General features: G+C 51.8%; 1 protein-coding gene across 1 annotated transcript in view; it reads right to left on the reverse strand.

Moving 5' to 3' along the window:
- NOS1 (nitric oxide synthase 1) overlaps positions 1-17,888 on the reverse strand; it is a 104,195-nt gene that overhangs the window by 80,650 nt on the left and 5,657 nt on the right. Inside the window, exon 2 of the mRNA XM_036354296.1 lies at positions 726-1,834. Coding sequence (XP_036210189.1) covers positions 726-1,429 — 704 coding nt within the window. The 5' untranslated portion in view covers positions 1,430-1,834. The remainder of the gene's footprint in view (positions 1-725; positions 1,835-17,888) is intronic.

Below are 17,888 nucleotides of genomic sequence, written 5' to 3' on the forward strand. Positions count from 1 at the left end.
CCTATTTGGGGGAGTTGGGGCCAATTCTCTACCTTGATTCCTCCCCCTCTGTTAGAGCCTTTGTTGCCCTCGACAGGCTGCCCAACGGGAGAACCGGCTGAGCCTGAGGTTTCCCAGTGCTCAGCTCTCTCCTCTCTTCCCAAGGCCTTGACACCCACCTCACCTCCTGGGTGGCCTCGGGAAAGCCCCTCCTCTCTGAGCCTCAATCTTCTCACCCGGGACATGTGGGCTGCAAACATACCCATCGCCGGGGGTGGCTGGAGGGTTACATGGGATCAAGATCAGAAAACATGACACCGGCTACCATGACTGACAGCTCTGGGCTTCCTGGCAAGGGATACATCCTAGCTCAGCCGTGGGCAAACTACGGCCCGCGGGCCGGATCCGGCCCGTTTGAAATGAATAAAACTAAAAAAAAAAAAAAGACCGTACCCTTTTATGTAATGATGTTTACTTTGAATTTATATTAGTTCACACAAACACTCCATCCATGCTTTTGTTCCGGCCCTCCGGTCCAGTTTAAGAACCCATTGTGGCCCTCGAGTCAAAAAGTTTGCCCACCCCCGTCCTAGCTGCTACGCCCATCTGCTCTTGCAGTTTTAAAGGGAAGAGGCAAGGGTGAGAGAGAGGCCGTGCCCAGCAGATGTCGGGGGCAGCTCAGGCTGGCTCCCGGGCTGAGAGGCTGAGCTGCAGCACATGCGCCCATGCACAGCTGCGGGGCTTACCTGTCCACCTGAACTTCTGCATCTTTTGTCTCCGCCTTGGCAGGTCCCCCTCCGTTGATCCCTCTGTCAGCCGAGGTGAGAAGGTTCAGCACAGGCTTGATCTCTTTGAGCAACTCATTGTGCTCCTCACTGCACTGACGGGCGGCCCCGGCATTTTTCTTGGCAGGGTCCAGGCCGTTGGTGTGGGACAGCGAGCCAGCTTCTGGCCCGTTGTCCTGGGCGTGCTGGGGCCCGTTGCTGGGGCCCGTGGCCCCGTCCACCGCCAGCGGCTGCTCTTTGCAGGCTGACGACTGGTGTGACAGATCGACAGCCGTGGTGGGGGGGCCCAGGGGCCGTGTCACCCGGATGGTCTTGGGGGTCCCGTCCCCAGTAAAGGTGGTCTCCAGGTGCGTGGTGAAGCCCTCCGGGCCCCTCAGAATGAGGACCACGTGGGTCTCGGAGGCGATGCCCCTGAGCACCTCCAGGGCGCTGGCGTAGCTCATGTCCACCAACGGCTGGCCGTTGACCGCGAGGATGATGTCTCCGGCCTGGATGAGGCCGCTCTGCTCGGCGGCACCCCCTCGAATCAGGTCGGAGACGATCACGGGGGGCTTGCTCACCCGCTCCTTCACCAGGAACCCCAAGCCCCCCACTCTGCGCTTGAAGAGGCGGACAGAAATCACGTTGGGTTGGATTTGCTGGACACTGAACATGTGATTCTCCATGGTGTCCAGGGTCCGAGGGTCTGAAGACCACAGACTGGGTCGGGCCGAGGCGGCTTCGCCAGGAGGAGCCCCGCTCAGGCTGTGCGGAGGAGGAAGGAGCCGGGGCTGCGGAGAGTCTCTTGGGCTTGTCTGACTTTGACGTCAACTCGGTATCACCCACTCATTGCTGCTCAGCGGTCGGTGGCATGATTTCGCGCGCCTGCCTCCCTCCTTGTTCTCTGAGGAAGCGATGGCTGATCGGGCAGACGTCAGGAGAAGCGGTGGACGTGTCCCTAAGCAACAGGTCAGGCGGACTGTGAGGGGAAGGATCTGGTGGGTGTGTCTAGAGGCCACGCATGCTCTTGGGGGCTATTCCCTGGGCATCGCCAGCCCGTGAGACGCAGATGAGATCCAGAGCTTCCTGAGCTGAAGAGAAGGAGCAAGGGACAGAATGGAGAGAGTTTAAAAAGAGGTCGAGGTGGGAGCGCCCAACACCACCTTCAACACGAAGCCGGCACACGGAGACGTCAGCCACCAGGCGCTCCAGAGGGACCAACCCAGAAACAAAATCCCTTTTCTTCAAGGAGGGTTCTTTCCCAGTTGGCTGCAAACTGCCTGGGTTCATCTCCATGACCAAAGCCCTGGGGAACACTCACAGTCCTCTCAGCCCCAGGAAGCAGAAAGCAAGACTCAGAAGACCTCTCTTATTTTTTTTTCCCCCACCGCCAGAAGCCACCCCTCCAACTTGTCACACCTGTGGCCTTTGTCTCTCTGCTTCACATTTTCCATCCACGGGTCAGGGGCGCAGCCAGCACGGAGCTGTGGGCTCTCCGATCCGGCTGCTCCCAAAGCCCCCGCCACAACCCCTGGAAGGGGACACTGCCTTCCGCGGAGCCACCGGTTAAAGATGTCAATTGGCTTTTATGACCGTTTTTATAATTATTGACTCGTTCCAGATTCAAAAGGGCAGACTTGGCCACCATCACAAACCCAATTGGGTATAAGTACCAGACACAGGTCCCTATAACGCGTTGGGGGACACAGTACTTTACAGGCCACCTGAAACCCCAACGGAGAAACACCAGGAGAGTGGACTGTGCACGCCCAGGTGAACATAAGCACCGAGCAGGTGCTCAGCGAGTGCTTGTTGAACGAAGAAGAAAAATCCCCAAAGACTAAACAGAGCAGACAGTTACTGAGCACAGACACTCTTAACAGGAAGTTTCTTCTTTGATTCTCACAGTAACCCTTCCATAGACAAGAAGACCGAAGCTTGGGAAGGGTCAGTGACCTGTCCAAGGCCAAGCAGAGAATGAAGGCGGAGGGAAGATTTGAACTCCGATTGGTCCCACTCTTGAGCCTAAGCTTTTGAACTTACAGTCTAGGTTTAAAACATTTATATTCTAGTTACTTTTACAACTCCCACCAGCTCCTCCAGGCTCAGGGAAGCCAAGAGGTGAGCTTGGAGAACTGAAGGCCAATAGGCCGCCGTGGCTCAGGGGAGGAGTGGGCGCCTGTGCATGTACACAGCGGGCAGGGATGCAGGTGTGTCTTATGTGTCCGGGCTGGGGCAGGTGGATTGGGGACAGGTGGGGGGCAGTGGAGAACCCGTACAGCCCTTTCCTTACCCCCAGATCCATCTCCACCCCTCTGCGGGCATTCACCATGCCTTAGCGCAGGGACGGAGCTCCCATCTGCCACTGCTAACAACTCACTCCCTCCTTTCCCTTCTAGCAGCTTCCTGGGGTCACCCAGGGCCTGGGCTGAGGCAGATGACAGGCTCCTGCTACCTCTGAGAGCAGGACGTGGATGCAGACACCCCCATGAGCAGGAGGTACCCCCTCCTGGGTCCCCTACGGGGCTGGTTAGGAAGTTAAGCCCCCCCCCCCCCCCCCCCCCCCCCCATTTTACAGCTTGCTTTACGTAACTCCGCCAGTCCCTCTGTGTGGGTGAGGGAATAATGACTACCCAGCCCAGCCCAGGCTGTGTTCTCCATCTGGTGTTGCTGTGTGTGTGTCTCTCTGTGTATTCATGCATCGCCTCGCGCGGTGTCATTTCTCTGCCGTGTGAGTGTGCATGTGTGGCCCGTGGAGACGGGCTGAGTGGCTTCCAGCATCCTGCTGCTGGGGTTCTGGAACCACCGTGCTCTCCTCGTCGGGGAGAGGCTCGGTCTGCCCTGCCCCCTGCTTCCTTCGCTCTTCGTGAGCCCACTTCTTCCCGGTACCAAACCCAGCATGTTCACTGGGTTTGTACACGGCGGATGTAGCTGGAAGCAGAGCCAACGGGGACCTCCCGACCGCTTTGAGTGGGCACTCGGCTGAGGTCTTTAATTAAAGAAGAGACTTGAAGGGGAGCTCCTGGGGGGCGAGGCCCCCATGCTCGCTTCCTCCACACGCCGGCCTGGGCCAGACCTGCGCAAAGGACATAGGCTGGGCTTGGCTCAAGGAAAAGCAATAAAGCAACCCACAACGTCCCCCACCCCCCAACAGCCCCGCCTCTCTCTTTCTTAGCTGTTTTCAAATCAGACAGGGCTGTTGGCAGGTGCTTGGGAAAGTGGGGTGCTGTTTCTCAGACTTTGGCTCTAGAAAGGCAACTTGAAATTTGGAAGGAATTGGAAAGGGGCTGGGCTCGAGCGGCAGGAAGAAGTCTGAGTCCGAGAGACAGAATGAGAGTGAGCGACAGAGAACACAGCCCTGGGACCAGGTGAGTGGACTCTGAGTCCTCACTGTGGCCAATCCTCACCCTAAAAGCACCCCCACAATATGAGGCGTCTCTCTTTTTCCTTCCCAAAGCACACCCTCCTCTGCTGTCATATTTTTTATTCTCACCCGGACCAGTGGCAGGGTTGACTCTGCCCATTTTACCGATGAATAAATTAAGCAACTACAGGGAGAGCCCCTTGTCCCAGCTTGCAAATGCCTAGTGTCCAGTGGGCTCCTCAGTCCCGGGCCAAGCTGGAGCGCTGGCCACCCTTCTGCTCCAGGGAAGATTTTAAAGGCCCCTTCCGGCCCTATCTGTGTGTTTCTAGGTGAGTTCTTTATTTTCTTGGAGCCTCAGTTTTCTAATCTGTAAAATGGGGTCATCATGTAATGACCACCTCCCTGGGGAACTGGGAGGATTCAATGAACCAGCGAGTGCAGGGTGCTCGGCAAGGTCACAGGGCGAAGGCTCAGGAAGACACGGCGCCCTGTTATTGTTGCACGGTGTCACGCCTCCGGCTTTCTGGCTGACCACTGAGCTCACTTTCTCCTCCACTGCAGTCTCGCCAACGGTGCATCGCGTGCCACCTAGAAGGAGGCCCTTTGTTTGAAATCACACCGAGGACTCTCACGCCAGTCACGGTGCGGTGCACTGACTACAACCGGCCTCTGCCCTGTGGAGCCGTGACCTGACACAAACCCTGTGTGCGTGCCCGCCCCAGCAAGTGCCAGGGAAACGCTTCTTGGACCGGCCCTTGTTCAAGTAGCTCAGTGGTCTCGGTGTATTTGTCTCCGTTACCTGGCTGCGTGGAAACGGGCGGCTGGCTTTCAGGATGACTGCCTGCCAGAGAGGAGCAGGGAGCCAAAACGGGCCAGCGTCTGCCGCCACCCCGTCTCGCTGCCGTGCGACCTTGGGAAAACCGCTCCACTCTGGGCCGCGTTTCTCCGATCAGAGGAATGGTGACAGTCACAGTCCCAAGTGACTGAGTTTACTGTGTGCCAAGCAGGGTGCTGCTGACAAGGTGCTCGAGGCTGAGAGAAGTGATGGGGAGGCAGACCTGGGTCTAAGGGAGTGGACCCTGAGGCCTCGCCAAAGTGAATCCCAATCCTAACAATAATCCCACAAGATCAGGCTTCCCTCCTTTTCCTCCCCGAGGCACATGCTCCTCTGCAGCGACCTGACCAAGGTCACGTCCGACCGTCCCCATTTCACAGATGCAGAGATTCAGCTAAGCAGGGAGACCGGCCTGCCCTGGCTGCCGTGGCTTGCCGATTCTGCACTGAGGTCGGAGGATTCGGGAATCAGCGGCAGCTGACGGGCCAAGAGCTGTGCCTCCGATACAGCAGCCACTGGCCACAGGTGGCCACGGAACTCCTGAACCGTGGCTGGTTCCGCTGAGATAAGCTGTATGAGTAAAATGAACACTGGATTTCAAAGACCAGCAGGACATAAAGAACATAAAATATCTCTGATTTTCCAGTATCTGTCACTCATGTCGAGCTGATAATGTCTTGGATGCATCGGGTCAGGCACAATGATTAGAAAATGTATTCACCTGTTGCTTTTGATGCTTGAGAATGAGGCCACTACACAGTTCAAGACCACGCCTGTGGCTCACACTGCATTGCCGCGGGGCAGCGCGGTCTGGAGCCTGGTTCTAGCGCCTGGCTCCTGGACCAGAGTTCTTCCTTGTGTCCCCCAGTCCCGTATGTCCCCTCAGGCATCTACTTAGCCAGGCAGTAGATACTTCCGTCTAAAGATACCGGAAAACTGACACAGAAGGTTAGCAAACATCTCACCACTGTTTGAGGCTGACCGCTGCGAATGAGGCTGACGGGGTTAGAACGGGGAAGGAGAGAAAACCCAGCTCGAACCCTGCAGAGAGCCAGGTGACAGGAGGGTGTCCCCTGGGGTAAAGGTCCAGTACTCAGCATCCTGCCACCCAAACGGCCTTTAAAATCTCACCTGAGGATCCAATAAATGTCTCACTGAAGAGAATAAAGCAGTTCCCCATTTGCAGGTAGAAAATGAGCTCCAAGATATACCATTAGGTAAAAGAAAGAAAGAAAAGGGAAGAAAAGAAACCAGGGCATACATGCAGAGACCATTCTGGAAGGAAGCAGCACCACTGGCTGCACCCTACAAGGAGTACTGGAATGCAGAAGTAGGAGGAAGCACTGAATCGCCTTCTTCTTCCAATTTGAATATCATTTAAATTATTTTTATCACGTGTGTGACCTTTAAATGAGCAATATTAAAGAACAGAACAGCCGCCTGTCAACGCCTCGGTGTTTTCAGTGCGCGCACCCACAAAATCGCTAATGGATTACAGTCCTGCATCCCGTCTCCCTCCAATCTCATGTAAAAACAAATTCAAGTCCTCCACGTCTTAAAGCGAAACAAAAGCTGCTGCCTCCAACACAAACAAAAGACCCAAAACGTAACCCAACTGTGCTCTCAAAAAAACCCTCAACAAAGCCACCAACTTCCTCCCATCTCTCAAGCAGCTCATTTGCAGCCTTTCCCCAGAGAGCACACCCCCGGGAAAGAAGCTGATGTGCCTTCTCCCACGCCAAGTCACACCACAAACCCGCCAAGCCCTGCAAATCGGGGGATGAGTTGTTGTTCCGTGTTTTGGGGAGGCCACAGACAGACACCCTGGTCCCATGGGATCATCCCAGACAACTCATTCCCCCAGATTCCCGGCTACGGTTGGCCTGTGATGACTCTGATACCCCCTGCCAAATGGCCATACCTCAGAGGCGGGAATGAGCGTGGTTTAGAGTTAGGAGCAGGAGGATGGACAGTTATTTAAAGCCTGACAGTACACCTTGCACCTGAGGGTTTGGGAAATCCATTCTCCCTCACAGCATGGCTTCGTACGGTCTCTCTGTGTGGTGGTGTGACAATATCTACTCCCTCGTTGAAAACACACAGATCTTTGACCTGGCTGCCAATTTTTTTGACCTGGCGATTCAATTTTTAAAACTTGCCCCTGCAGCCCTAGCTGGTTTGGCTCAGTGGATAGAGCGTTGGCCTGCGGACTGAAGGGTCCCAGGTTCGATTCCGGTCAAGGGCATGTACCTGGGTTGCAGGCACATCCCCAGTGGGGAGTGTGCAGGAGGCAGCTGAATCAATGTTTCTCATCGATGTTTCTAACTCTGTCCCTCTCCCTTCCTCTCTGTAAAAAATCAATAAAATACATTAAACAAAACAAAACAAACTTGCCCCTGCAGATGACACACATACACATTCTCTCTCTCTCTCTCTCTCTCTCTCTCTCTCTCTCTCTCTCTCTCTCTCTCTCTCTCTCTCTCTCTCTCTCTCTCTCTCTCTCCTCCTGCAGGGTTGTTCAGAATATCAAGAGATTGGGAAAATCTGAATGCCCACCGTGTGGGTGGCACGTCCCGCAATGGAATCCTGTGCAGGCAGGAACCACAGGGGAATAAGATCTAAAAGGGTCAGGGGGGATGATCTTGGGGATACATTACTGAACTTAAAAAGCGAGTCAGAGAACATGGCATAGGAATGTGTTTCTACATGCACCCTACTTAGTTATCCATACTCCCATAGAAGCTCGAAGGTGCACTGAAAATCGCTGGGGAAAAACACCCAAGATATTAGTAACAGAGGCTGCTCCTGGGAAAGGGGGCGGGGAGGCTGGGGGTCGGTGGGAGGAAAGCCTGCTTCTTGTTGTAAACGGTTTTGCTTACTGTCTGTTGGGAACGCCCTGAGAGAAGGACCTGGTGTGTGGGGACATGGAACTCAGGAGAGGCAGCCGCAAGCGCAGGCCCTGGACCTTGGTGTTGAGTCACTCCCACTGGGTGGGCCGGGGTGCTACTGGTCGCTGGTCCAGACCATCAGAGGAGAGCTGCAGGGCGGGCGTCTCCGTGTTGGAACAGACCTGGGGGATTATGGAGCCTTCATTTTATCTTCATTTTGCAAAGCTCGTTTTTATGAGCTAGTTCAGCGGCTGTAGAGCACAATATCCATCAGACAGACAGAAAATTCCAAGGCGTAAGGCTGAGATTCTTTTTTTTAAAAAAACTGCACCTGAGGATATGTTTCCATTGATTTTTTTTTTTAGAGAGAGAGTGGAAGAGAGAGGGTAAGACAGAGAGAAACATCGATGTGAGAGAAACACATCAATTGGTTGCCTCCTGCACGAGCCCAACCAGGGCCTGGGCAGGGGAGGAGTGTCAGGACGGAGCCTGCAACCAAGGTACATGCCCTTGGCCGGAATCGAACCCGGGACCCTTCAGTCTGCAGGCGGAGGCTCTATCCACGGAGCCAAACCGGCCAGGGCAGGACTGAGATTCTTAAATTGCTTCCATCCAGGGACCCCTCCATGGCACCCAAATCCCCAGAGACGTCTCTCTCCTCGCCTCCGCCAGACCTCATGGCTGGCAGTGTCACGTGTGGTCCAAGGCCTGGGCCGTGGGGCCTGGAAGAGAAGGGTTCGGGACTCCCCATACCCCCTCTTAGGTTCAGATCCCTAATCTGTAATATGGAAACAAATCACATGGGACAATTAAACGGGAAAGCATTTGGTGGAATGATACCCATGATGTACATGGCACTGTTAACTACTCTTTTTTGAGTCAATTTAGATCACACCTCAAGGAAAATGGACTATTTAAGGCCAGATATGCAAACATAACCACGCCGAGAGGATGGCCTTGTTACTATACAAAGGAAACATACTACCAGTGGTCTCTGAGACGTCCCTTAAGAACCATTAAAAACAGATGGCACATTTTCTACCTCCAATAAACCTCACCCTCTTCTACTTTCTTTTTCTTCCTCTCCTTCCCTTACTCTCTCTCTCTTCCTTTTCTTTCATCCAAGCCATCCCCTCATAAACTAACTCTTACATTGCCCTCACCTGGGTCAGTGAGGATCTTGCACTGGGGATGTAAGGGTGGGCAGGACAGACAGCATCCCTGCCCTCAGAGGTGGCAGAGGTGGGTGTAGAGAGACTTAGCAACAAGTATAGTGACTGGAACAAAATAGAAATGCAGTGTGCTAGCAGGGCATGGACAGGATAGCTAACCGTCTTGGGGGTGGTCAGGGAAGGCTTCCTGGAGGAAGAGTCACGCTACAGAGTTGGCCAGATGAAGGTGTGGGTGTTGGGAGTGAGGAGAGACTGTATTGAGGTGGGAGGGGAGCAGGCATTGGAGGCACCAGATAGAGTCCACTGTGGCAGGAGAATAAAATCAGTGTCTTCGGAAGCTGGAGAGGTCTTTAGGAGCTGGGCACGCAGGCTTCTAGAACCACGTTAAAGATTTTGGACTGTATTCTTAGGGTGATGGCAAGCCTGGGAGGGTTTTGAGAGAAGAGAAGTTCTGGGGTCAGATTTGGATTTTGTAAACATCACTCTGGCTGCTGGATGGAGACTGGGTGGGAAGACAAGGCTGGCTACAGGGAGGCCAGTTAGGAGGCGGCTGCAGGCCAGAAACGAGAGAGGAGGCTGGTCAGGATTAGGGTGGTGAGGGGAGGAAGTGGGTGGATTAAAGAGATATTTAGGAGGTTGTGCCAACAAGGTTTGGTGACTGACTGGATGGAAGGGGTAAGAGAGGAGGCGGTGTCCGCGGTGACATTCCAGTCTGGCTTCCCCGACAGACAGAACGTGAGGGTGAGTAAAATCGGGGTGAAAGAAAAGATAAGAATAATCCTTCAATAGAATTAGTCTTCCCGAGGAGTGATAACTAATTCAACGGTGGTCCAGCATCTCGCAAGAGTCAACGTCTCCTTATTCTTTACCCAATTCTGAAAATGAAGAGAGGATTACAGAAAAATACACTTGACTTGGCTCACTCCCCAGCTGTGCCCTTGACTGGCCATTTGATCCCGGGCAAGTCCTCTATCTAACTTTTTGAATCTCCAGTTCCTTCTGGGAAGCTGAAAAAGTAGAAATAACGACCCCTCAGGTTTTTGTGAAGATTACATAAGATCAGCTCTGTAAGGAGCCTTTTGCAAACTGTCAATGTCTGTAGTGGCCCTTGTCTGAGGTAGGACAGCAAGAACTCTATCTTCCAAATCACAGCTCAGTGTTGAGGTTCACCCAAGTCGCTTGTCAAGGTAAATTTTTAAAAGAACAATTTCATGAGAGCAAAAAGCTGATTATCGGTATTTAGGGTTTATTGAGAGCGCCATAAATAACAACTCCTTCATTTTTCAGCCTTTTTGGAGTAACTACTTTGTTTTAAAAACAGATCATCCTCATCAACTAGGAGACTATACGCTCCTGAAGGACAAAGATCAGGGTTTCCTGGTTTCCTGGGATACCCCCAGCGCACAGCAAAGTGCTTGGCACATAGCAGTTGCTCAATAAACCAGAGTCTCAATCTCTAAGGCTGCAGCCATTGGATGAAGTAGCCCAGGTGGGAGGCGAGAGGGAGCGGTGGAGACTACGGACAACTGGAGAGCCCGTGTCATGTCTAGAGCACCGTTCCAGATGGTGGTTGCTATGCAGGAAGGCAGCCCTGGTATCCGTTCACTTCCTGCCAAGCAGCTGCAGGGAGGTGGTCACATGGCCCATGACAAAAGGAAGAATGAATTAATGAGTCTTCACATACTTGGGTAACAACACTGGGTTCAGAAAAGAGAGAGCTCAAGAGGAGGGTCTTGATGAAGTTCATACAGTGACCGGTGATGAATGTGGTCGAATGCCCTGTGGGCATCACCTGAGAGTTGTTTAAAATGCCGTCTCAGGGGCCACCACAGACCTAGTCACCAGACTCTGCATTTTAAGAAGACCCCGGGGATGGGTGTGCGTACTGTAGTTTGAGAAACCAGCTGGCCTCTAAATGCCTGTTACTTTTTTGCTGTCCCGCAATGCTTCAAGCAGAACACGTCAGCCTGCAGCGGTTCTCAACCTGTGGGTCGCGAACAATGAAAATACATCCTGCATATCAGATATTTACATGACGATTCATCACAGTAGCAACATGACAGTTATGAAGTAGCCACGAAAATAATTTTATGGTTGGGGGTCACCACAACATGAGGAACTGTGTTAGAGGGTCGCGGCATCAGGAAGGTTGAGAACCACTGGGAGTGTGATGGATGATTTTAGGTTGAACCTTGTAAAACCGCAGAGAGACAAGTCTTTTGTGACCGACAAAAACGGCAATTTCGAATGAGATTTCAATTTCGACCCAAACTATAAACTGTTCTGCACAAAAGTGCTGCAGGCCCGGGTGATCGCTCACCTGGGTCTACAAACCCCCACAGGCACACAGATGAGTTGCTTTTGGTTGACACAGTTAAAAACTGGGAGTTTCACAGGAAATGTAAATTCCTGGTTTTCTTAGAACATTGCAAGGTGTGCCCACACTGCCTCCGCCTGCCTGAATGTCAACAAACGGCTGGAGTGTGGGGGGGGGGGTGCCCCTTTGACAGGGCATGAGCTCCCCCGTTCCTCTCGGCCCCCAGGTGACCCCCTCGCTCACTCATTTCTTGCCAGGACCCTGCAAGGTATTTGACGGTGGGACCCCTTTTGGATGGTGAGGTTTAAAGGGAAGCAAGACAGGTCAGAAGCTGCTCAATGAAGGGGCAGGTGTGCTTGGTGATTTGGGTCCTGTCATGGGTGCCCCTATCCACACGGTGGCATTTCATTCAGCCATAAAAAGGAATGAAGCGCTGACACCTGCTACCGGTGATCCAGGCCCCCACCCTCCCGAGAGCTCTCTGCATGTCCCAGCGTGTGCCCCGTGGCTGCTGCCCACCTGACCTTTTGCCCTGGGCTAAAGCTACTGAGGGCGGTACAGCCTTTCACATACTCGTCATCCTAAGTCCACAGTCTGCTGCTTCTCTCCCCTCGGGGTGGTCACAAAGACCCTTCTTGGAGTGACACCTTCCTCTGGAAATAGAGCTTTTGCTTTTTAAAATATATATATATATTTTATTGATTTTTTACAGAGAGGAAGGGAGAGAGATAGAGAGTTAGAAACATTGATCAGCTGCCTCCTGCACGCCCCCTACTGGGGATGTGCCTGAAACCAAGGTACATGTCCTTGACCAGAATCGAACTTGGGACCCTTCAGTCTGCAGGCCGATGCTCTATCCACTGAGCCAAACTGGTTAGGGCTAGAGCTTTTGCTTTTGATGTCAAACCAGCCCATGCCTACTCATTCCACAAGAGCTGAAGGGGAGCCAGCCTCCTTCTTCCATCCACAGGGAGCACCAGGCCCAGGCCCAGGCCCCAGACATTGTCCTGAGTGTGTGCCTTGGGGTTACCTGAATGGGCTGGGTGTTTACCTCCCGTTGAACCCGGTCAGCCCCTAGAAGACAGCCCTTCCTCTGCACTGAGAGACACATTCCCACCTGATTCAGCCTCACCCGGCAAAACTCTGCAAATTTCCCCCAAAATAAAAATTACGGAAGAAAGAGGATGATGTCACTTTGGAAAGAGAGTGACGTCAGTATCTAAGCTGACATCGCAGGTGGGAAGGAAGGCTTATGGGGAATCTATAATAATAATAATAAAAGCATAATATGCTAATTAGATGTCCTTCCGGATGAGGCCACAGCAGCGGGGCTGAGGCAGAGACAGCCGTGGTGGCAGTGGGGGCCAACCCCCTTGCATGAATTTCGTGCATCGGGCCTCTAGTGCAGTGGATAAGACAGCATAGGTCCTGGGTTCCAATCCTGACTCTGCCATTTACTGACTACATAGCTTTGGGCCAACATTGATCTCTGTGCCTGTTTCCTTGGCTGCAAAATGGTGAATAATAACGGGATCCACTTTTTAGGGCTCTTGTGAGGGCTACATGAAATAATGTCGTATATCCCTACGCCACTTATGACTTGCCTATGACTAATTTACCATTTTTCCTTTGTTGGCTCACTTTTTACATTTAATATTTACTATAACTGTGTCATAAGGAATAATATCCATGAATCATGGCATGAAGTTGCTAGCTACCTTTTTTTTATTATCTATCCAAAGGAATCCTGAGTAAATTTACAAAACAGATACCCCCTCACTCCAATCAGAAGAAGACACTGAACCACCTCGAACTGGGGGACATTCTACAAAACGACCAACTAGTGCTCTTTGAAAGTGTCAAACCCACCGGAGGCGAGGAACAACAGACAGACTGTCACGGATCCGAGGAGACGGAGAGAAATAAGCACTATAAATGGTGTGGCCTCCTGGATTCGAACCTGGAACAGAAGGAGGCCATTCGTGGAAAAAGTGGTGAAATTCAAATAAGGCCTGTAGCCTGGTTAATAATATGATATCACTGTCAGTTTCCTGTTCTCGATCACTAACTATGGCTGGGAATGGTGTTTACATTAGAGGATGCTGGAGAAGGAGTGTAAAGAATCTCACTGCACTGTTTTGCAACTTTTCTGCAAGTCTAAAATTACTTCACAATAAAAAGTTCTTAAAAAATGGGTGCAAGGCAAACAGTCCTTTACTTCTGCCCCACCCCGTCTTCAGCACCTGCAGAGTTAGTTGCCTATGAATCCCGGCTCCTTCATTTCACAGAACAGAACACTGGGGCTGAGTGAGTGCAAGGGGCGCGGCCCCCATCAGCTGGCTAACTAAACGGGTCTCTCCTTCTTGCATTCCTTTTTAAAAAATATTTTTATATGTTTTTATTGATTTCAGGGAAAGGAAGGGAGAGGGAGAGAGAGAAACACCAATGATGAAAGAGAATCATCGATCGGTTATCATCACTAAACACGGCCATGCCAAGATCCACGCCCACTGTATCCTGTTCCCTCTACTTTTATTGGGGGCTTAAGGGCACTTTCCGTTGGCAGATCGTTTCGTCTCAATGGATCTGCCTGTTCCGGCGGTTTCCCTGGAAGCCCACAGTGCGTGGGTCTTGTGTCTGATCTCTTTCAAGGATCGTCGGTGCTGGAGCACAGATCAGCACGCCCCTCCCTCGTCTTCACGGCTGAGTAACATTCCCGTGTGTGGGCAGACCATTCATCCGTCGATGGACATCGGGTTGTTTCCGCCTTTGGACTGTTGTGAATAACGCAGCTAAGAACACGCATGTGCACGTTTTTGTTTAAACGCTTGTTTTCATTTCTTCCTGGGTAGGGGTCTTCCCATTGGGAGGATGGCAATGTTCTGGAACTAGGTAGATGCGATGGTTGTAACACATCGTGGATGTACTAAATGCCACTAACGCATCCTTCAAATTTTATGTTATGTGAGTTTGATCTCAACACAAAACAGGGGTACCACCCGTGGAGTATCTACCACATTTTGGAAAACCTGTGCTGATGTGAGCCGAGCACTTACCGCAGCGCCAGCCGCTGGGCGAGTGTGCCGAGAACACTGGCCAGTGTCATTGTCGCTGCCAAAGCCACGCCAGACTCCCAGCTCCCACACCAAGGCTCTTTCCACAATGCCACGCTGCTTTCACCGTGAAAGTTCCTCCGATTTAATCTCCTTGAAGGTCGGCAATAAAATCCCAGGGCCACTGGGGAACCGCCACAAGAATGCTTTGCTTTGTCACCCAAGAGCTGCTTTCACAAGACGCACACCTGGCTGGCACGACACAGCTGGCATCGCCCCCGATGTGCGCTCGGAACAACAGAGTGAACATTCGACAGACACCACACTGGTTACTTGTTGACAGAACACAAAACCTATTTCAGCAGCTTATTCAACAATCCTTGCCTCCTGGACAGAGTGCATGCCTTATTTCCCCTGAACTCTACCCTACAGTTTGCTGGTTAAGTCGCAATGCCCTGGCCCCATTCAATGGAGTTTAGAATGCCCACTCCCCGGTACCTGGAGACATGTTTTGGCATTTGGAATGGAAGGAAATGCCTGGTTTGTTGCCAGGATCCCATGAGGACCCTGCAGAACACTGGGCACATCCCAGCACCCCCCCACCCCCACCCCCAGGGCGAGGAAGCATTCTTCTGCTCAGCTCTGGTGAGGTGGGGGTAGTTTATCGCCAATGATCAGGGAGCTCTTCCTCTTCCCTCTGCCTCCAGATCTGTTCTCCACCTTCTCAAAACGTGCCTGGGCCCCAGGAAGAGGCTGGCCTTTATGGCTTTTGATTGGGTTTGGCCGATGGGAGGCACAAGGGAGATGAGAGGGAGGCAGGGAGGAGAGAGAGGTCACCCTCGCTTCCCCTGCTCACTCCTGTCTGAGGGCTGTGGTCTGGAGAACTTTGCCTTCCTCTCTGAGCACAGCTGCCCTATTCCTGGACCCAAAGGGTTTTGGTCATGCTGGTCCCTACCCTGCTTCATCAGGCTGGGTGGTCACTGCCCCTGTTGCTAGACCCTGGGCACTTCGCCCTCCCTTGTCAGTACTTTAAACTGTGTCCTTAAATGATTCTTCCATTACATCATCTTGGAAATCCCAGCTGCAGGTCTTCTGTATCCTAGTTTGACCCTGACTGACAAATCTACATATCTACCTACCTACCTGCCTGCCTTTAACATAGAACCATTTGAAAATAAGACTTCAGCCCTAAATTCTTCAATCCCCATTGCACCTCGGGTCTAGAGATGAGGACTATCAGAAGCAGCCCTAATGGTCAAGGCATGTCTAAGTGGAATTACCGAAATGGCCATCCTCACCCCTCACCCTTACTAATAACCTGACAGAGCACCCAATATGTGCCAACAATTTTTTTAACTTAAAACATATATATATATATATATATACATATACATATGTGTGTGTGTGTGTGTGTGTATATATATATATATATATATATATATATATATATATATATATATATATATATTTCAGAGAGGAAGGGAGAGGGAGAGATAGAAACATCAATGATGAGAGAGAATCATGGATCAGCTGCTTTCTGCACGCCCCACACTGGGGATCGAGCCCACATGTGCCCTGACTAGGAATCTAACCATGACCTCCTGGTTCTTAGGTTGACACTCAACCACTGAGCTACACTGGCTGGGCTGTACCAACCATTTAATGGTCCCACTAACCCAGTGAGGTGGAGTTATCCTCCTGCTTACAGAAGAGAAAAAGGTTTAGAGAGAGACTGAATAACCTGCCCAAGGTTACAGGGTGAGTAAGTGGCAGTGGGTGGACTCAAATCCAGCCCGGATGGGCTCCAGCATCCTGCCCCCCCCTCCCCGCCCCTCCCACCGAGAGCCCACGTCACGGCAAGCCAGACCCCTGTGCCCGGGAGAAAAGCTTGCTGACCCCGAGAGGATGTCTAAGCTGCAGTTCTGAACCACCCTTCAGAATTCATATGCGTTCGGGCACGCCAAGGCTAGGAAGCCGGCGGTGGAAGAGGCAACCTGAGAAGGTATTGCAGGGACGAACCTCAAGCTCATTCCTGAATTCCTCAAGAGCCTGGGAGCCCGCTCTGCCTCTGACAGAGGGAACTGCCGCCTGCTCAGTGCCCGAGATGCAATGCACCGCGGATGCTAAACAGCCGTAAATGACACTGTCACCAGCCTTCATAAAGCACAGTGACTCACAGCCCTAATTAAAATGCAGAGGGGAAAACGTAAAAGAGCCTGCCACGGAGAGCAGTGACCTTCTGCAAAATCCAGGGTGATTTCTTCCAGGAAAAGAGGTGCCCATGAGTGTGTCTGCGTGTGCAGGTGTGTATGTGTGTGTGTGTGGGGGGGGTAGACTTGGGAGGGTGAATACTATTCTCCTAAGAAATGTGGGGAAATTTAACACAGAGGAAAGTCTCATAAAGCTATTCTGGCTGCCCAACTTTTATTATGAAATATTTCGACGCAGAAAACTAAAGAGCACAGCACTTACAAACTTCCAACCAGATTCAATGACTATTAGCATTTGCTGTATTTGCCCTGTCTGTCTGTCTGCCATATCTATCAATCGATTGATCCATCCTTCTATCAATCCATCCATCATTTATTTATCAATCTATCATCTATCTCCATGCCTCCCTCCGTACCTATCTTCCATCTACCTCCGTCCCTCCCTCCCTCCCTCCATTCCCCCTTCTTCCTACCTACCAACCTTCCTGCCTGCTTGCCTACCTACCCATCTACCTGCCTACCTATCTTTTACAATGAACCATTTGAAAATAGGATGCTTCAGCCCTAAATTCTAAAGCAAACATAGTCTAAGAATAAATACAATCTCCCATAAAATCCATAGTTCCATTATTACACCCAAGAAAGTTAACTATACTGGGAAAATCGTACCACATCCCCAGCTAAGGTTTTTGACACGATGGTAAACTGAGTAGTGAATCTGGCCCAGCCGCTTTGGAGAGAAGCTCATCTACCGCCAGCGCCAGCAGTGGGCTGCTGAGGGCGCTGGGGGCGGCGGCGGGGGTGGGGGGTGGGGGGATGGAGGGGGCGGGTGCAGCTCTTTGGCCTCCTGGGAGCTGGCTCTGACCGTCAGTCTCAAGATGGAGGGTCCAGGGTTCACGGCTTGACCTGGACACCAGTTTGGGACCAGACAAGATATCCTGTCTGGTTACACCACGTGGTTTTAAAAAGAGCCCCCCTGCCCCTTAAAACTAAATCTCATCCAAGACTATCACCCGTTTTAACAGCAAGACATGGCTCCTGATGACTTCTTGCCGTTTCTGAAATATAAACTGACAAGGCCTCGCCACTCAAAAAGAAATATCTTCATGTCTGAGGGCAAGTCTTGAAGAAGGTACGCCCCCACCCCCACCCCGCGCCAAGAAATCCTGGGCGGGGAAAGCCGCAGTGAAAGAAGCCACATATATCTACACGCAGGGGTTCGTGCATGTTTGTTAAAAAATAATAAAAAACAACAAAGATATCAAGCCGAAAACATCCATCCAGCCTCATCATTTTATATCATGCC

The sequence above is a fragment of the Myotis myotis genome, unplaced genomic scaffold (assembly GCF_014108235.1).
Source record: "Myotis myotis isolate mMyoMyo1 unplaced genomic scaffold, mMyoMyo1.p scaffold_m19_p_20, whole genome shotgun sequence".
Classification (NCBI taxonomy): Eukaryota; Metazoa; Chordata; class Mammalia; order Chiroptera; family Vespertilionidae; genus Myotis; species Myotis myotis.